Source organism: Astatotilapia calliptera, chromosome 4 (genome assembly GCF_900246225.1).
Source record: "Astatotilapia calliptera chromosome 4, fAstCal1.2, whole genome shotgun sequence".
Lineage (NCBI taxonomy): Eukaryota > Metazoa > Chordata > Actinopteri > Cichliformes > Cichlidae > Astatotilapia > Astatotilapia calliptera.
In genome coordinates, this window is record NC_039305.1 from 10,552,288 (window position 1) to 10,564,818 (window position 12,531).

General features: G+C 38.9%; 2 protein-coding genes across 2 annotated transcripts; both read right to left on the reverse strand.

The window, feature by feature from the left end:
* Positions 1-2,225: 2,225 nt before the first annotated feature.
* LOC113020540 (cell division cycle 37, HSP90 cochaperone) lies at positions 2,226-7,416 on the reverse strand. Its single transcript, XM_026164594.1, has 8 exons — positions 7,042-7,416; positions 6,561-6,842; positions 5,492-5,594; positions 5,289-5,404; positions 5,066-5,188; positions 3,624-3,806; positions 3,468-3,539; positions 2,226-3,262 (listed from the first exon to the last, which is right to left on the reverse strand). Exons 1-8 carry the CDS (start codon positions 7,147-7,149, stop codon positions 3,110-3,112), a joined length of 1,140 nt encoding a protein of 379 aa, XP_026020379.1. The 5' UTR covers positions 7,150-7,416; the 3' UTR covers positions 2,226-3,109.
* A 3,891-nt stretch (positions 7,417-11,307) lies between these two features.
* cmc4 (C-x(9)-C motif containing 4 homolog (S. cerevisiae)) lies at positions 11,308-12,509 on the reverse strand. Its single transcript, XM_026163674.1, has 3 exons — positions 12,243-12,509; positions 12,100-12,159; positions 11,308-12,015 (listed from the first exon to the last, which is right to left on the reverse strand). Exons 2-3 carry the CDS (start codon positions 12,155-12,157, stop codon positions 11,879-11,881), a joined length of 195 nt encoding a protein of 64 aa, XP_026019459.1. The 5' UTR covers positions 12,158-12,159; positions 12,243-12,509; the 3' UTR covers positions 11,308-11,878.
* Positions 12,510-12,531: the final 22 nt, after the last annotated feature.

Sequence of the window (12,531 nt, forward strand, 5' to 3'; positions counted from 1 at the left end):
GTCACTTGTTTTGCATTTTAACATGGGAACAATGTATATTTTAAAGTTTAATGTTTTGGAAAATCTTTCCCTGGAAACCTGGGATGAATATTTCCTTCACTGGCATCTCTCTAAGACTGAATCAAAAACATCCAAATAAACAAATCAACTTGTGCTTGCTAAAAGTATTGGTTTAGACCTAATTAGTCAGCTCTCATGTTTTGAAGGTGAAAATCACACATCAGATCATTTAGGATGCAGGTGTCAAACTCCAGGCCTTAAGGATCGCTGTCCTGCTTGTTTTCCAGCTAACCTGCCCTTGTAGCTTCTTATTGGCAAAACACACCTGATCCAGGTAATAGCAGCAGGTAGGGCAGGGATATCTCAAAAACAAGCAGGATGCTGGCCTTCGAGGACTGAAGTTTGACACCCACGATTTAGGAACATCATAATGGCATGCCTAAACTTCTTGATGTGGCATTAAAGCTTTCTTTGAAAGCTTGAAATACAGCTCTACACAAGACCTCAAAACACAACTGAAATAAAAGTCTATTAACTGATTTATTAAGTGTTTTAAGTTGAAAAACACTGTGCAACTATCTACCCATGTGTCTTGCGCAAAGTAAACATCTGCCAAAATAATTAACTTCTTTGTGATGGCCCCCCAGTCCTCCTGTGGCCATTACATCTGCTGCTCATCTGCTCATCAGAGGGGATCGACCCAAGTACCATAGTATTCATGCCAATGCTGGTATTAGCATCAGATCAAAACATACTGAATTTATCCACTAACTTCAGTATTTTTTGTTTTTTTTGGAAATAAAAAATATCCCTCCAACATACAGTATGAAATGTTTTATTTAAAGAACACATTTATAACAAGAAGCCGACATCTTAAATCACAGTGATTTAGTGGTCATTAAAATATGTTGAGAATTTGTGAACTGATGATGAGTCATCTAATAAGTCATAAGATATGACAAACTTCCCCCCACCATATAAGTTGCATTTATAAGTTAAAGGTTTCAGTATTGGTATTGTTATAGGAAACCCTGTATTTACTTGGTATTGGATACCAAAATTTGCTGTATTGCACAGCACTTGTCATCACTGCCTTGGTTTCCTGCGTCGGGCTGCTGGGCTGAGGTCGGCACAAACTGAACTCACACACAAACTGAAATCAGCAGATTGTGCAGGAAGGAAAAAGCAAGTTTGTTTGATGTTTTTTTCTTTCAAGAATGCTGGATTTTTATTTTTATTTTGTTTTTCATATGTGATTTTAGTAAATAGGCTATAGTCAACAGGATTTATGATGGGGTTGTATATAAAATAAAGAACTGACTCATTTTGCAGGTATCTTTATGGCTCTCTCTTATTGGACCTATATTATAATCAATTCAGCCCTTTTTGCCCACTTTAACTATCTTTATAGAACTGTTATACCTGTGACAATTTCTGCTGCCTTCTTGGGCCGATCCTTTAGAAAAAGATATTATTAATGCAACTGAGGCTTTTTATTTGGATAAATAAAGGATATGTAAAGGTCACTTTACCAAAAACTAATTGCAGATTCTTTTTGACTGATGTAATTACATCATTATATACACCTGATGTAGTTACACCAGATGTAAATCAATACAAGCCTTCCAAGATGTTTGACTTCTGTTTAATCAGTCCAAAAAATATGGAAAAAAACCTACAAAACATTTTTATCATAAACTTTGATCTTCGCTGAGACAAGAGAGGCCTGCACTTCTTTGTGGGAACTTCTTTGTGGGTTTGTGGGAATGACTATCACTGTTGTTCGCTGGAGTCCCAAAGCCTTATGGTTTTGTAACCCTTTCCAGATTGATATGTGTCAATGACTTCTTCTTCTTATCTGTTCTCAAGTTTCTTCACATCGTGGTATGACGTGTTGCTGTTTGTCAGACAAGTTCTATATAAGGGAGCTCTCAATTCAACAGGTCAGGGAGTAATGAAACTCAGCCCCCCCCCCAAAAATGCAGTTAATCACAATCAACTCATCATTTAACAAGAGCAGGCAATTTCGCTTTCACGGGGCCTAGTAGGTTTTTCCCTTAAAAAATGAAATCATTGTTTAAGAAATGCATTCTGTATTCATTCAAGTTATTTTTGCCCAAGCTTAAAATTAGCTTTCAATGAAAAATAAATATTTGTTGGGGTTAATAGTTTGCTCATATATCCATTGAGCAGTTTCATTTATTAATGTCCAAGACAGTCAAAAATGCCTTTTATAAGCCATTGCAATTAGTTTATTTGTAAAACAAGTTCTGACATCATGCAAAAGCCCAAGTACTAATCACCTTCAAAATGACAGCACAGAAAGTGAATGTAGATTCCAAACACGCCTAACTGGCACGCACTACTGTGCAAATTTCACTATTAGAACATATGATCTGTCAATTGCCCCCATAACGAAATGCTAAACCTGAGGAACTTTTAACTCCTTTTCGTCAGGCTGTAAATTAGTTACAGTATGTGCAGCCAGTGTGTCCTGAAATGAAAAGCTTTGTTTTTTAAAGTCGTGATAGTTGTAGTCATCGTCTTCATGTTTGTGACGTACTAAAAATGACAACAAAGTCATCAGGGTTAACACCACTACAGGTCTCATCTGCTTTTGATTCACATGTTTGCCCTCTCTGATCTCACCCATACATTCAAAACAACCACAAACGCTTTGTCTCAAGGAGTGAACGTTTAGATTAGTAAGTTTGTAGAAAATGCAATTTGGGAAAATAATACACTGGCTGCTCAAGCCAAAAATCTCAAAGAAAAATTGGAATTTGAAAAGTACAAAATCATCATGACCAACACAAACAAAGCAGCCAACGCATGTCTGCGCTACGAATAACTCAAAGAACAAAACTTCAGTGAGATCCAAACAAATAAGACACACACACACACACAAGCGGCAGTTTCTTTTCCAGGCAGCAGTTGTTCACGTAATGTTGCTGTGGAGTTAGGTGAACACTAATCCCTTAAATGTCAGCTAAATATTTTTGAGAAGTTGTGTCATTGGTTGGCAAACTAAACATACACATAGTGAAGTTGAAATACAGTGGGGTAACATTTGCCAAAAAAATAAAAACAAATCACAATTCAGATGTGGTCATTCCTTTTTGGCTTCTTCCTTCTCGTGTTGGATCTCTTCGTAGGTGGGCTCGTCGTCTTTTTCGTCCCCTTTTTCTTCCCCGTCGTCTCCCTTGGCGTTGGGTACCCAGAGCCCAGAGTCTATGCACCTCTTCATGTGAGCCTTTGCCACCTAAATCATGTAGAACGAATCACATTTATGAACCGAGTAAAGCTAGGATGTTTAAAAAAAGATATACATACATTTTTACATTTAAACAGACTCCGATGAGAAAAACTATAATCTAATCAAATCAATTTATTTATATAGCACTTTTCACATTATAAAAAAAGTGCTTCACAGTAATAAACCTGCACGACAACACCAAACAACCTACCGTTGGATCCATTTTGCTAATAACCTCTTGCAGCATTTGGATGTCCTTCTCATCAAAGCATTTCTGCATCTCCTGCAATTACCAATGCAATCTGTGAAACACGCCATTCAAGAGAACGAAAACAAAGGAATGTGCTCAATTATGCTGAAAACTTACAGTTGGAAGTGACTCATACACTTCAACGGGATCGAGCCCTCCAGGTCCAATGCGCTTCTGTCGTTCCTCTTCCTCATATTCCTTCATAGCCTTTTCTATCCGGATCTTCGCCCTTCCCCGAACGCGCTCCTTGAATGACTCCAGTTCATCATTGAAAGCTTCCTGGTACTGCTGATCTGCTGTCTGATAAGGCACACGTATGCACACGTATGCACACAATTAGTACGAGGGTTTCCCCATGTCAGAGACCGTTTACGGAAACTGTGCACTGTACACTGAGGACTAAATTTAGTTCCTGTACAACAGGTCTAGATGCAAAAAAACAAAAACAAAAACAAAAAACCCCAAAATAAAACCACTCCACAATCCCCTGGTGCACCAGACCGAAATTATTATTATGAACTAAAAAAAACAGCAACGAAAAAAACGGTTTAGTTAAGTAAACCTGCATTTGCATACATCTGTCAAGCTTTCAAAACAGAAGGATTATAGGTTAGACTGTGTTTCTGAAAACAAGGGGGATAACGACAGATCGGGATTCAACATTGTGAACTCAGAGGAATCTGTCAAAGGTTAGGAACCGGTTCTCTACATTTGCAGAGTTCAGGTGATGATCAATGTTACTGTTCTCCACTTCTTTTAATACAAAAATTTAGACAGAAAGAATTTTTTTGACTGGATTTTTTAATACATCTTCGACAATAAGCAAATCCCAGAAAGCTGAATCTGTTCATCTGGATGCAACTTTGCCAGCGGAAGAAATGTTTCATCACTAATAGACAAATTAACCACTCAGATGACCGATGAAGCGTTTGTCCCACAGAAAACTTTGAATCAAGATGAACAGAATCAACCTAAATCCATCCCTCTGTAAAACTTTAGTGAACAGTGAATACCTAACCTAGGCAAAGATAAACTAAAGCTAGTCGTCTGAGAACTTGCATTTTTCTGCCAAGTCTTTTTGGATATGTGGTTGTGACCATTGCCAGGTAAATCTCCAGTAAAGTGTAACCAAACTTTTTAACCTTAACTTCTCTAAGCTCCTGCCATAAGAACAGGAGCTTGGCTTGCATGCCACTGCAAAGTGTGGAAGAAAGAGCTCTCTGCCTGACTTGCTAACAAACTCAGAAAGACAAATAAAACAGACGTGGTGAGGTAAAACGTTCACGGAAACATTTATGCAAATAGGAAACAGTTTTCTTAAATACCTTGGAACCAAACCATGCCAATGCCATCATCTTTAATAATTTAGCCTTGAGCTCAATTTAATACCAGGTCTCTGAACTCCACCCCATATTTAGGTCACTGAATAAGTTATAAGATCCAAATCCAAATTGCAATGCCTGTACTGATGCTCCCAAACCTTTACTCTGACATTTACTTTCCATACAATAATAATTAAAAAGACTAAAACTAATAGAAGCTAAACTAAAACTAGTTACCTTAATCTTTGCAAAAAACTGGCGAAAGCATCCACGGGGGTCAACTTTGAGGCTTTTGGCAAGCTCCAGAATGAACTGCATGACGATGGTCTGATGAGCCACTTGCTCCATCAATGCGTGTTTCTGCAGGAGGAAGAAGCGTTTTTACAGCTTAATATTTAGATGGAGTATGGTCACGTGCAGAAGGAATTCATGACAAACAAGCTCTGTTTGTATTACTTACCTCCTCAACTTCAAGGTCGATGCACATGATCACCAGGTAGTTGGCGGTCTCTTCGCATACCAGATGAGGATGGTCAGAGAGGTACTTCTGGCTGTCATCCCAACGTCGCAACATGCCTGCAGTAACGAGAGTAATGAAGAAGCATCTCTACTCTCACCAGTACCTTGTAACGAGAGTAAATACTGATGCATGCGAGTGCTTACCGAAATGTTTGATCTCTTTCTCATATTTCTCCACGAATGTTTTGTGCTTTTGCTCCTTCTCTTCTTCGGTCTCTTCAGTTTCAGGTTTGACATTAACAATACTCTATGAAAAGGACAGTGGAAGAATGGACTCGTTAACGACAATGTCTCTGAGTTCTACAGAAAGAATGTCATTGCATACAAGTTAGAGATGTCAATATTAATAAACCCATATCTGAAAATTGCAAGAAAAGACTTCAATGTGTTACAAAGTCAAAGAATGAGAGTAGATGTAGACTTCTGCATTGAATCTATACTGTAGGTATGTCGTAACAACAACAGTTGTATTGGCCTGTTTAGTACTGTCAATTCCTCCTCTGCATTTCTGGCTACTTTTTTTTAATACTTGCTCAATCTATTAGCAACTGTTTCACGGTTTTATTTGTTTCCATCATGGCTAACTCTGCATATAAAATACTGAGACAGGACCAGGTAATTAACACTACGCACAAGCATGAATGCTGGCGAGAGTATTGGATCCTTGTGGAGGTTACTTTGTAGGATCTGCAAAGATTCAACACAGAACTCTAAATCAACTGTAAATGTTGAAACAGAAAAGTCGACTCTGTATGTGTGCCCTTTCCCTATTTCCTTCAGTCTAATGTCTTCTCTTAAGTAACTGGTGATACTTCCAGCTTTGAGCCAAGGATCAGTGCAGGTGATGGCAGCTGATGCCACATCTGAAGTACCATGTCCTTTCACACATTTTATTCTAAAGCAGGACAGATGGGCACAGTGGCATACGAGTTGAATGGATGATAAAGCAAGGTGAACAAGGTGTTGAACTTTTGAGGGGATCTAATGGCTCTGTTGTGGGGGACATGTGGTGATCATGTTTTCGGCCAATTTTTCCCTTGGATGTCAGGCTCAAACAAACAATTGCAGAAGTTAAAAGATGAAATATGGAGAAAAGACAACAGTTTTGTTAGCGTTTGTTTTCCTGAAAATACTTTAGAAAAAAAAGAGTGTAATAAATGATGTGCGATGTAAAACCTGTAGTGCTTTTTAAGCTCCACTTACTCTACCTCACCTTGCTGAACCCATCCTTGCTGAGCGTGTCTACATTCCACGGCATCTTCTTCTCCTCCCGTTGGTAGTCTCCCACCTTTCTCTCCCAATCCCGTTCCTCTTTTTTCATTTTCTTCTCCTCAGCCTGGACTTTGCTCAACTCTGCTTTGGCATCCTCTGATGTTGAAATGGTTAGCTCCTTGATTTTCTTCTGTGTGTCTGCCAGCTTGCGTCTGCACTCGGACAGTCCCTTGTTTAGTTCTTCACCTTTCTTCTGAAATTCCTCCATCCGCTCCACACGAGCCTGAGGTCAAAATATAAAATCTTTACTACTTGTTTTTTTCTTTTTTCCAAATGTGGATTTAGTTGCAAAAAGTTAAACATTCCTATATTCATGTTAAAAGTGAACACACGAGGTCAGCTAACAGTTCAGGTCAAATATGCATCACTTTTACTTCATGTGTAGCATCTTAATTGTAACCATGCGTGGCTTGTTGGTATACCTGGTGTCTCCATCTGAAGAGACTGGGTGTGTCGATGTTTGGATGGATGTCATCCTCATCGTCCGACACCTCAATGTGGTCCCACACGCTGTAATCTATCCTGGACATCCTGACACCAAGACCCCAAAGCTAACACCGTTAGCTTACAATAGGCTTCAGCTAAGTTCGCGAGCTATGAGAAGCTAACAAGTTTGATTGAAACAAGGACAGACCGCAAGATCGCCGCACAGCGCAGAAATATGTATTTGTTTCTTTAGAAGAGCTTCTTGCTGTATTAGATGTAGACAAACTCAGATGAACATCCCTGAAGACAGCGGGCTAGAGAGTGCTACAGAATTCTAGAAAGAATTGGAGCTATAGATTTCCGTTTGACGTCATCGCGTCATTGCGTCAACAGGACGACGCCGGAAACACAGGAGTGCTGTTCCTTTCCTTGTACTTCGACTAGATAAATAAAATAAAATAAAGTAAAATAAAATAAATGACTCGCTGTAACTTCTCTTCAAAACATCATCTTTTTAAATTTGTCGGAACAAAAATGAAGTGTAAAGGTAAAGAATAATTATGTATTTGTTTAGTCTTAATATGTTATAATACCTAAAGTATAGAGACTTAAATAATTTAATTTAAAATGACTTCAATTAATGAAAAATAGGAACCCCACATCTTCTGATTGCCACAGGGAATCATCTGTCTCCATCTCATCCTATCCCTAACATCATCATCATCCATCTGCGTGTCCTTCTTCACTACATCTATTAAACTTCTATGTAGTCTTCCTCTTTCCTTCCTGCCCACTAGGTCCATCTTCAACATTACGTGTTCTCTATATCATTATTCCTCCTCTAATCATGCCCATCTATTTTCACCTTCATCTATTGTAGGCACTGCGATTCTGCACACCATCTTCACTCTTGAATATTGGTGCAGGTAAACAATCTGGGTAAAAAGTCCACTGCTCATCTCCAACAGGTATAGAGAAACCATCTATACTAGCCACTTTTCACTCTTCCTCACCACACCTGCCCTCACTTTCTCCTTTCGAATCCCTTGCACTTCCTGATTCACCAACTGTCCTCCTGTCCTTCATGCATCCTCCCTCACCCACTCATTTTTCACATTAATCAGCTCCTCAAAGTACTCCTTCCACCTTCCAAGCCCCCTTTACTTGTTAGTACATTTCTGTCTTTATCATTAATCACCCTGAACTGCTGCACATCCTTTCAAGGTTGAGGGCTCTGCCTAGCTGATAGAAGAAGTCTTTTTCTCCTTTCTCAATGTCCATTCTCAGATGCATCTCACTATAAGCCTTTTCCTTTGCTGTAGACCTTGCTTAACAGTACTCATATCTACATTCTTTATTTCCCTTACTATATTACCTTGTCTTTGCTAACTTCCTTTGAATGCTTTCCCGTATTTTTTCATTTCGACATTAAGTATGAAATATGTTCTTGTCAGTTTCCCTCACCACTACAGCTGTACTTTCCCAGTCATCTGATGACTCCTCACTATTACCATGAGCTGGCCTCAACTCTTCCCTGAACTCTGCACAGCATTCTTCCTTCCTCAACCTCCACCATTCAGTAATTATCTCTGCCTTCAATTGCTTCCTCTTTTTGATGTCCAGACTCATCTTACAGACTACCATCTAATACTGCCCAGTTCCATTCTCCCCTGAAACCACTGAGCAGGTTCCTGTCTCTTTCAGATTACACCTTCAACATGTTTGCTTGCTCCATTCTTATGCCACCCTCTTCTCGACCCACTACCATCAGTGCTTTCACATTTCTTTCCTTAACCCAAAACCTCTGACCAACTTTTAACCTACATATCCATTGAACGCTGCTTCAGTTGCCACTCTCCACCACTTCATCCAACTTAATCCAGGATTCCTCATTCTTTTCTAACTGGCATCCAACCTGTTGAACATATGAACTGAAAACATTCAACATCGCTATATCAAAAGATCGAAAGCCTGCATTTCTTGATTTTTTTCTTATTTTATTGCCGTATATATGTCTTTGGCTATACATTTGATTGGTCTGAATGTATAAACCTTTATCAACACTCTTTACTTTTACATGTATAATTCTATTAAAGCTATAAGTTAAGAGACTAAAGCTTAAAGCCTTAAGAAACTAATTTCTGCACAGTGATTCACTTGCATTCGTACGTCAAGAACCGCAAGCAGACATTAATCACAATTACAGCACAGATGTCATTTCTTAAAATCTAGATATAAGATATAAAGCCACTTTGGCCTGCTAAGATGGCTCAAAGGGTGGTGGAAATTATGTGAGGCACAGGAGGAAGAATAAGATGAAGAACACTCATTCCCAAAAAATATTCAAGCATTTATATTATCATATTTTTGTGCACGAATTGATAACCCATATAAAAAGAAACAGCAGAAGTGTGAAGTAGGTGATTTTCTTTTCTCACAATTATGTACTCATTAAAGTGTTTCACATTTTTCCCAGACTCCAGTTTTATGGTTTCTAATTTTTTATAATTATGTTAGATGAGAATAAAACTGGTTTCTCAGCAGATCCTCTGTTGCCACAATGATGTCTTGGTAAATAAAAGGGAAGCTGAGGAGTGGATGGCAGTATGTGTGTGCGTGTGTGTTAGGAGGGATCTATTTTTTATTCAAATTTTTTTTTTTACATGCAAGATGGCCACACGAGGCCGGAAAGACTTGAGTTACATGTTTTGAAAGCTGTTTACATTTTTCGTCCTAGGCGTATTGTGCAATGTACCATGTGTGGTGTGATTATTCTCAATGGTTCCCTGTGTGATCTGACAACACTCCGTGGTTTTGAGAACGTGCAAAACTGTGTTGATGAGTTAGTAAGATTTGCCAGAAGTTGTGTGAATTTACTTGTTTAGAGTTTTGACAAAAGGAGGCAAGGTTTCAAAGTGTAAAATGAGCCTGAGCAACCGTTTACAGCTGCTCAAGATGGCAATGACTCCCATGCAGAGAATGTGGAGCTCATGTACTAAGGAAATCCTTAACAATGTAGTTTGTCTGGGTCTAACAGGTACAACCAGGGTGTCAGTGTTAAAATAATCCAAGGCCTGGATTCACAAATATTCAGACCATGCCTAAAAAATATTAGGCATGAGTTACATCTTCAGAGACATTTAGGTACATTTATCCTATACATTGTGTGCACATTTGCACTTACACTTTAAAAACAGAGGGTAAAATAAGATGCATAGCTAAAAATAAAAGGTTAAAGGTATATTTAAAATGTTACAGAAAGAGGGAGTCCCGTATAATAATAACCTATACACTCCATAGTGTAGAGTTTTACACATTCACCCAACAAGCAAAAGGTCCCTGTTTCAACCCATCTGATGTTGTGTCAAGAAGGGCCTGACAAATCAGAAATCTGGTGCTACTCGCTGTAATGACCCCTTGCAAATATGGGGGCAGCTGGGCCACCTTTAAAAGTACACAACAAATTCAAGAACAAACAAGCAACTTTAAACCACAAGAATATCCACACCACCTATAACAAACTACACAAGTCGAAAAAATGACATTTTTTTTGTTCCAAAGAGTCATATGGGGGCTCTTCCCATTGTTTGACTTGCACAGGCCCATTCGCTCCAAAAATCAGTGTCCTCCTGAGTCACACTACTGAGATTACTTCCTAGTCACTAAGCTACTATTAATCAAATAAGTAACATGAGCTTGGTTTTTACTGTAATAGCTTATCAATGATTTAGATCTCCTTCCTTACCAAACTGAAGGATTTAATTTTACTAAAATTATTCTTTTTGCTTCTCTCTTTATGAGTTGCCACAGTGCCTGCCTCCAAAACTATGCCAGTAGAATTCAGCTGAGGGGGTGCACTAACCTTTTTGGATGGGCCTGGACCCCTGGGGCCCATAACACCAGGGACTAAAAGTTTTAAGTCATTGAGGAGGTGTGGCTGACCCAGTTCTGGCCCGAGGGCCAGAATCGACCCAGCAGAATGGAAGGTGAAAACAACACACCTAGGAATAAAATCTACCCAGGGCATTATGTAGTTCTAATTACAATTATGTAGTCAATAAGGTTGTTGAATTAACTGAAAGCCACAAATCTACCAGAGTATTATTAATTTCACACCTCCACTTTTACCTGCTTCCATAAAGAAAATGTTTGACAACATGAATCAATCAACAAATCTTAAATTGTAATGACTTTCTTGTCCTAATCATTGCATGAGTGGTGAATGATGCTCCTAATTTAAAAAGTATAACCCAATTGTTTCATTCAAAGTGCAAACATTTTATTTCTTTTCCAGAAGGAAAAAACAATTGTTAGAGCCTCATCCTTGTCTACCCAGCTAGCATTAAACTTTGTCTTTCTGCCATGTTCTCCTCTACACCCCTAAAAGCTATCCACTGTACGATGTTTGCTGTAGGCTGAGATATGAATAACAAGTTAGTCTCGAAATAGGGAAATTCTTAATTTAAAAAAATCTTTATTACTATAATTAGAATAAAACTCCTTGCCACACACATACTTGAAATTTCATACTAGGCATGAGAAATACATTGGGTGTGGACAGAACCACACGATATAATATTTAAATACATTAGACAGCTTGCATTGTTCAGCTTTGTGAGGCTGCCAGATGTGTGCCATTTAGCCCCAGGGGGATGAGTGATTATGAGGCTCTCTGCAATCTCAAAATGTCTGCTGTGAGAAAACACTATTTAAATTTACAAACGGATGGTAGCAGACAGACAAATAAATATGCAACAACTCAGCAAACTCCACTGTCATGTTATACTAATACAATGCAGAATTATGACTTGCATGAATACATGTAACATGGAACTATTCGCTACTTTTGCTCTCTGCGGGTTTTGAGTCTTTGAACCCGGAGCAGCAAATGGAGTTTCCCGCATGCACTTGACAGCACCGCCGCATCTCCGCGATCTCCTTCTCGCACAGGCTTTCCACGTACTTATTAGCTGCAGGGGGGGAGATAGAGTTAGGCAACAGTTCAGGTTCACTTCACCAACATATAATTGCGTCAAAGTGAGCGCTTAAAGCACCTTGTAAACACTTCTGAATTGCACATGCTTGCTTTTGGCACGGATCCTTCTGTGGCATTTCTGAAAGAGAACACGACATTCTTTGTTGTGAGCAAATGCAAAGAGGACTTAACATAAGAAAGAACCCAAGAAATGACTCCCACCTTTATCACTTTTAAGTAGTTGTCATGGACCTAATAATTAGTCTCAAAAAGCTAACTAATGTTAGCTGCTCATGCTAGTCCCCCCTTGCTAAGCAGTGTTTTGAACATGTGACTCTTCAACAGCCAATCACCTCTTAGGAAGTACAGCAGCGTCATCTCGTGGTCAGAAGCCGCAGTGACCGCGTGACAGGGGTCCAAATGATAAAATCCACACACAGATGGCACTAAATTTTTAAAATCAACACTCATATACTAGTTCTCTATATATTTAAAAATCCTCTTACGAGGC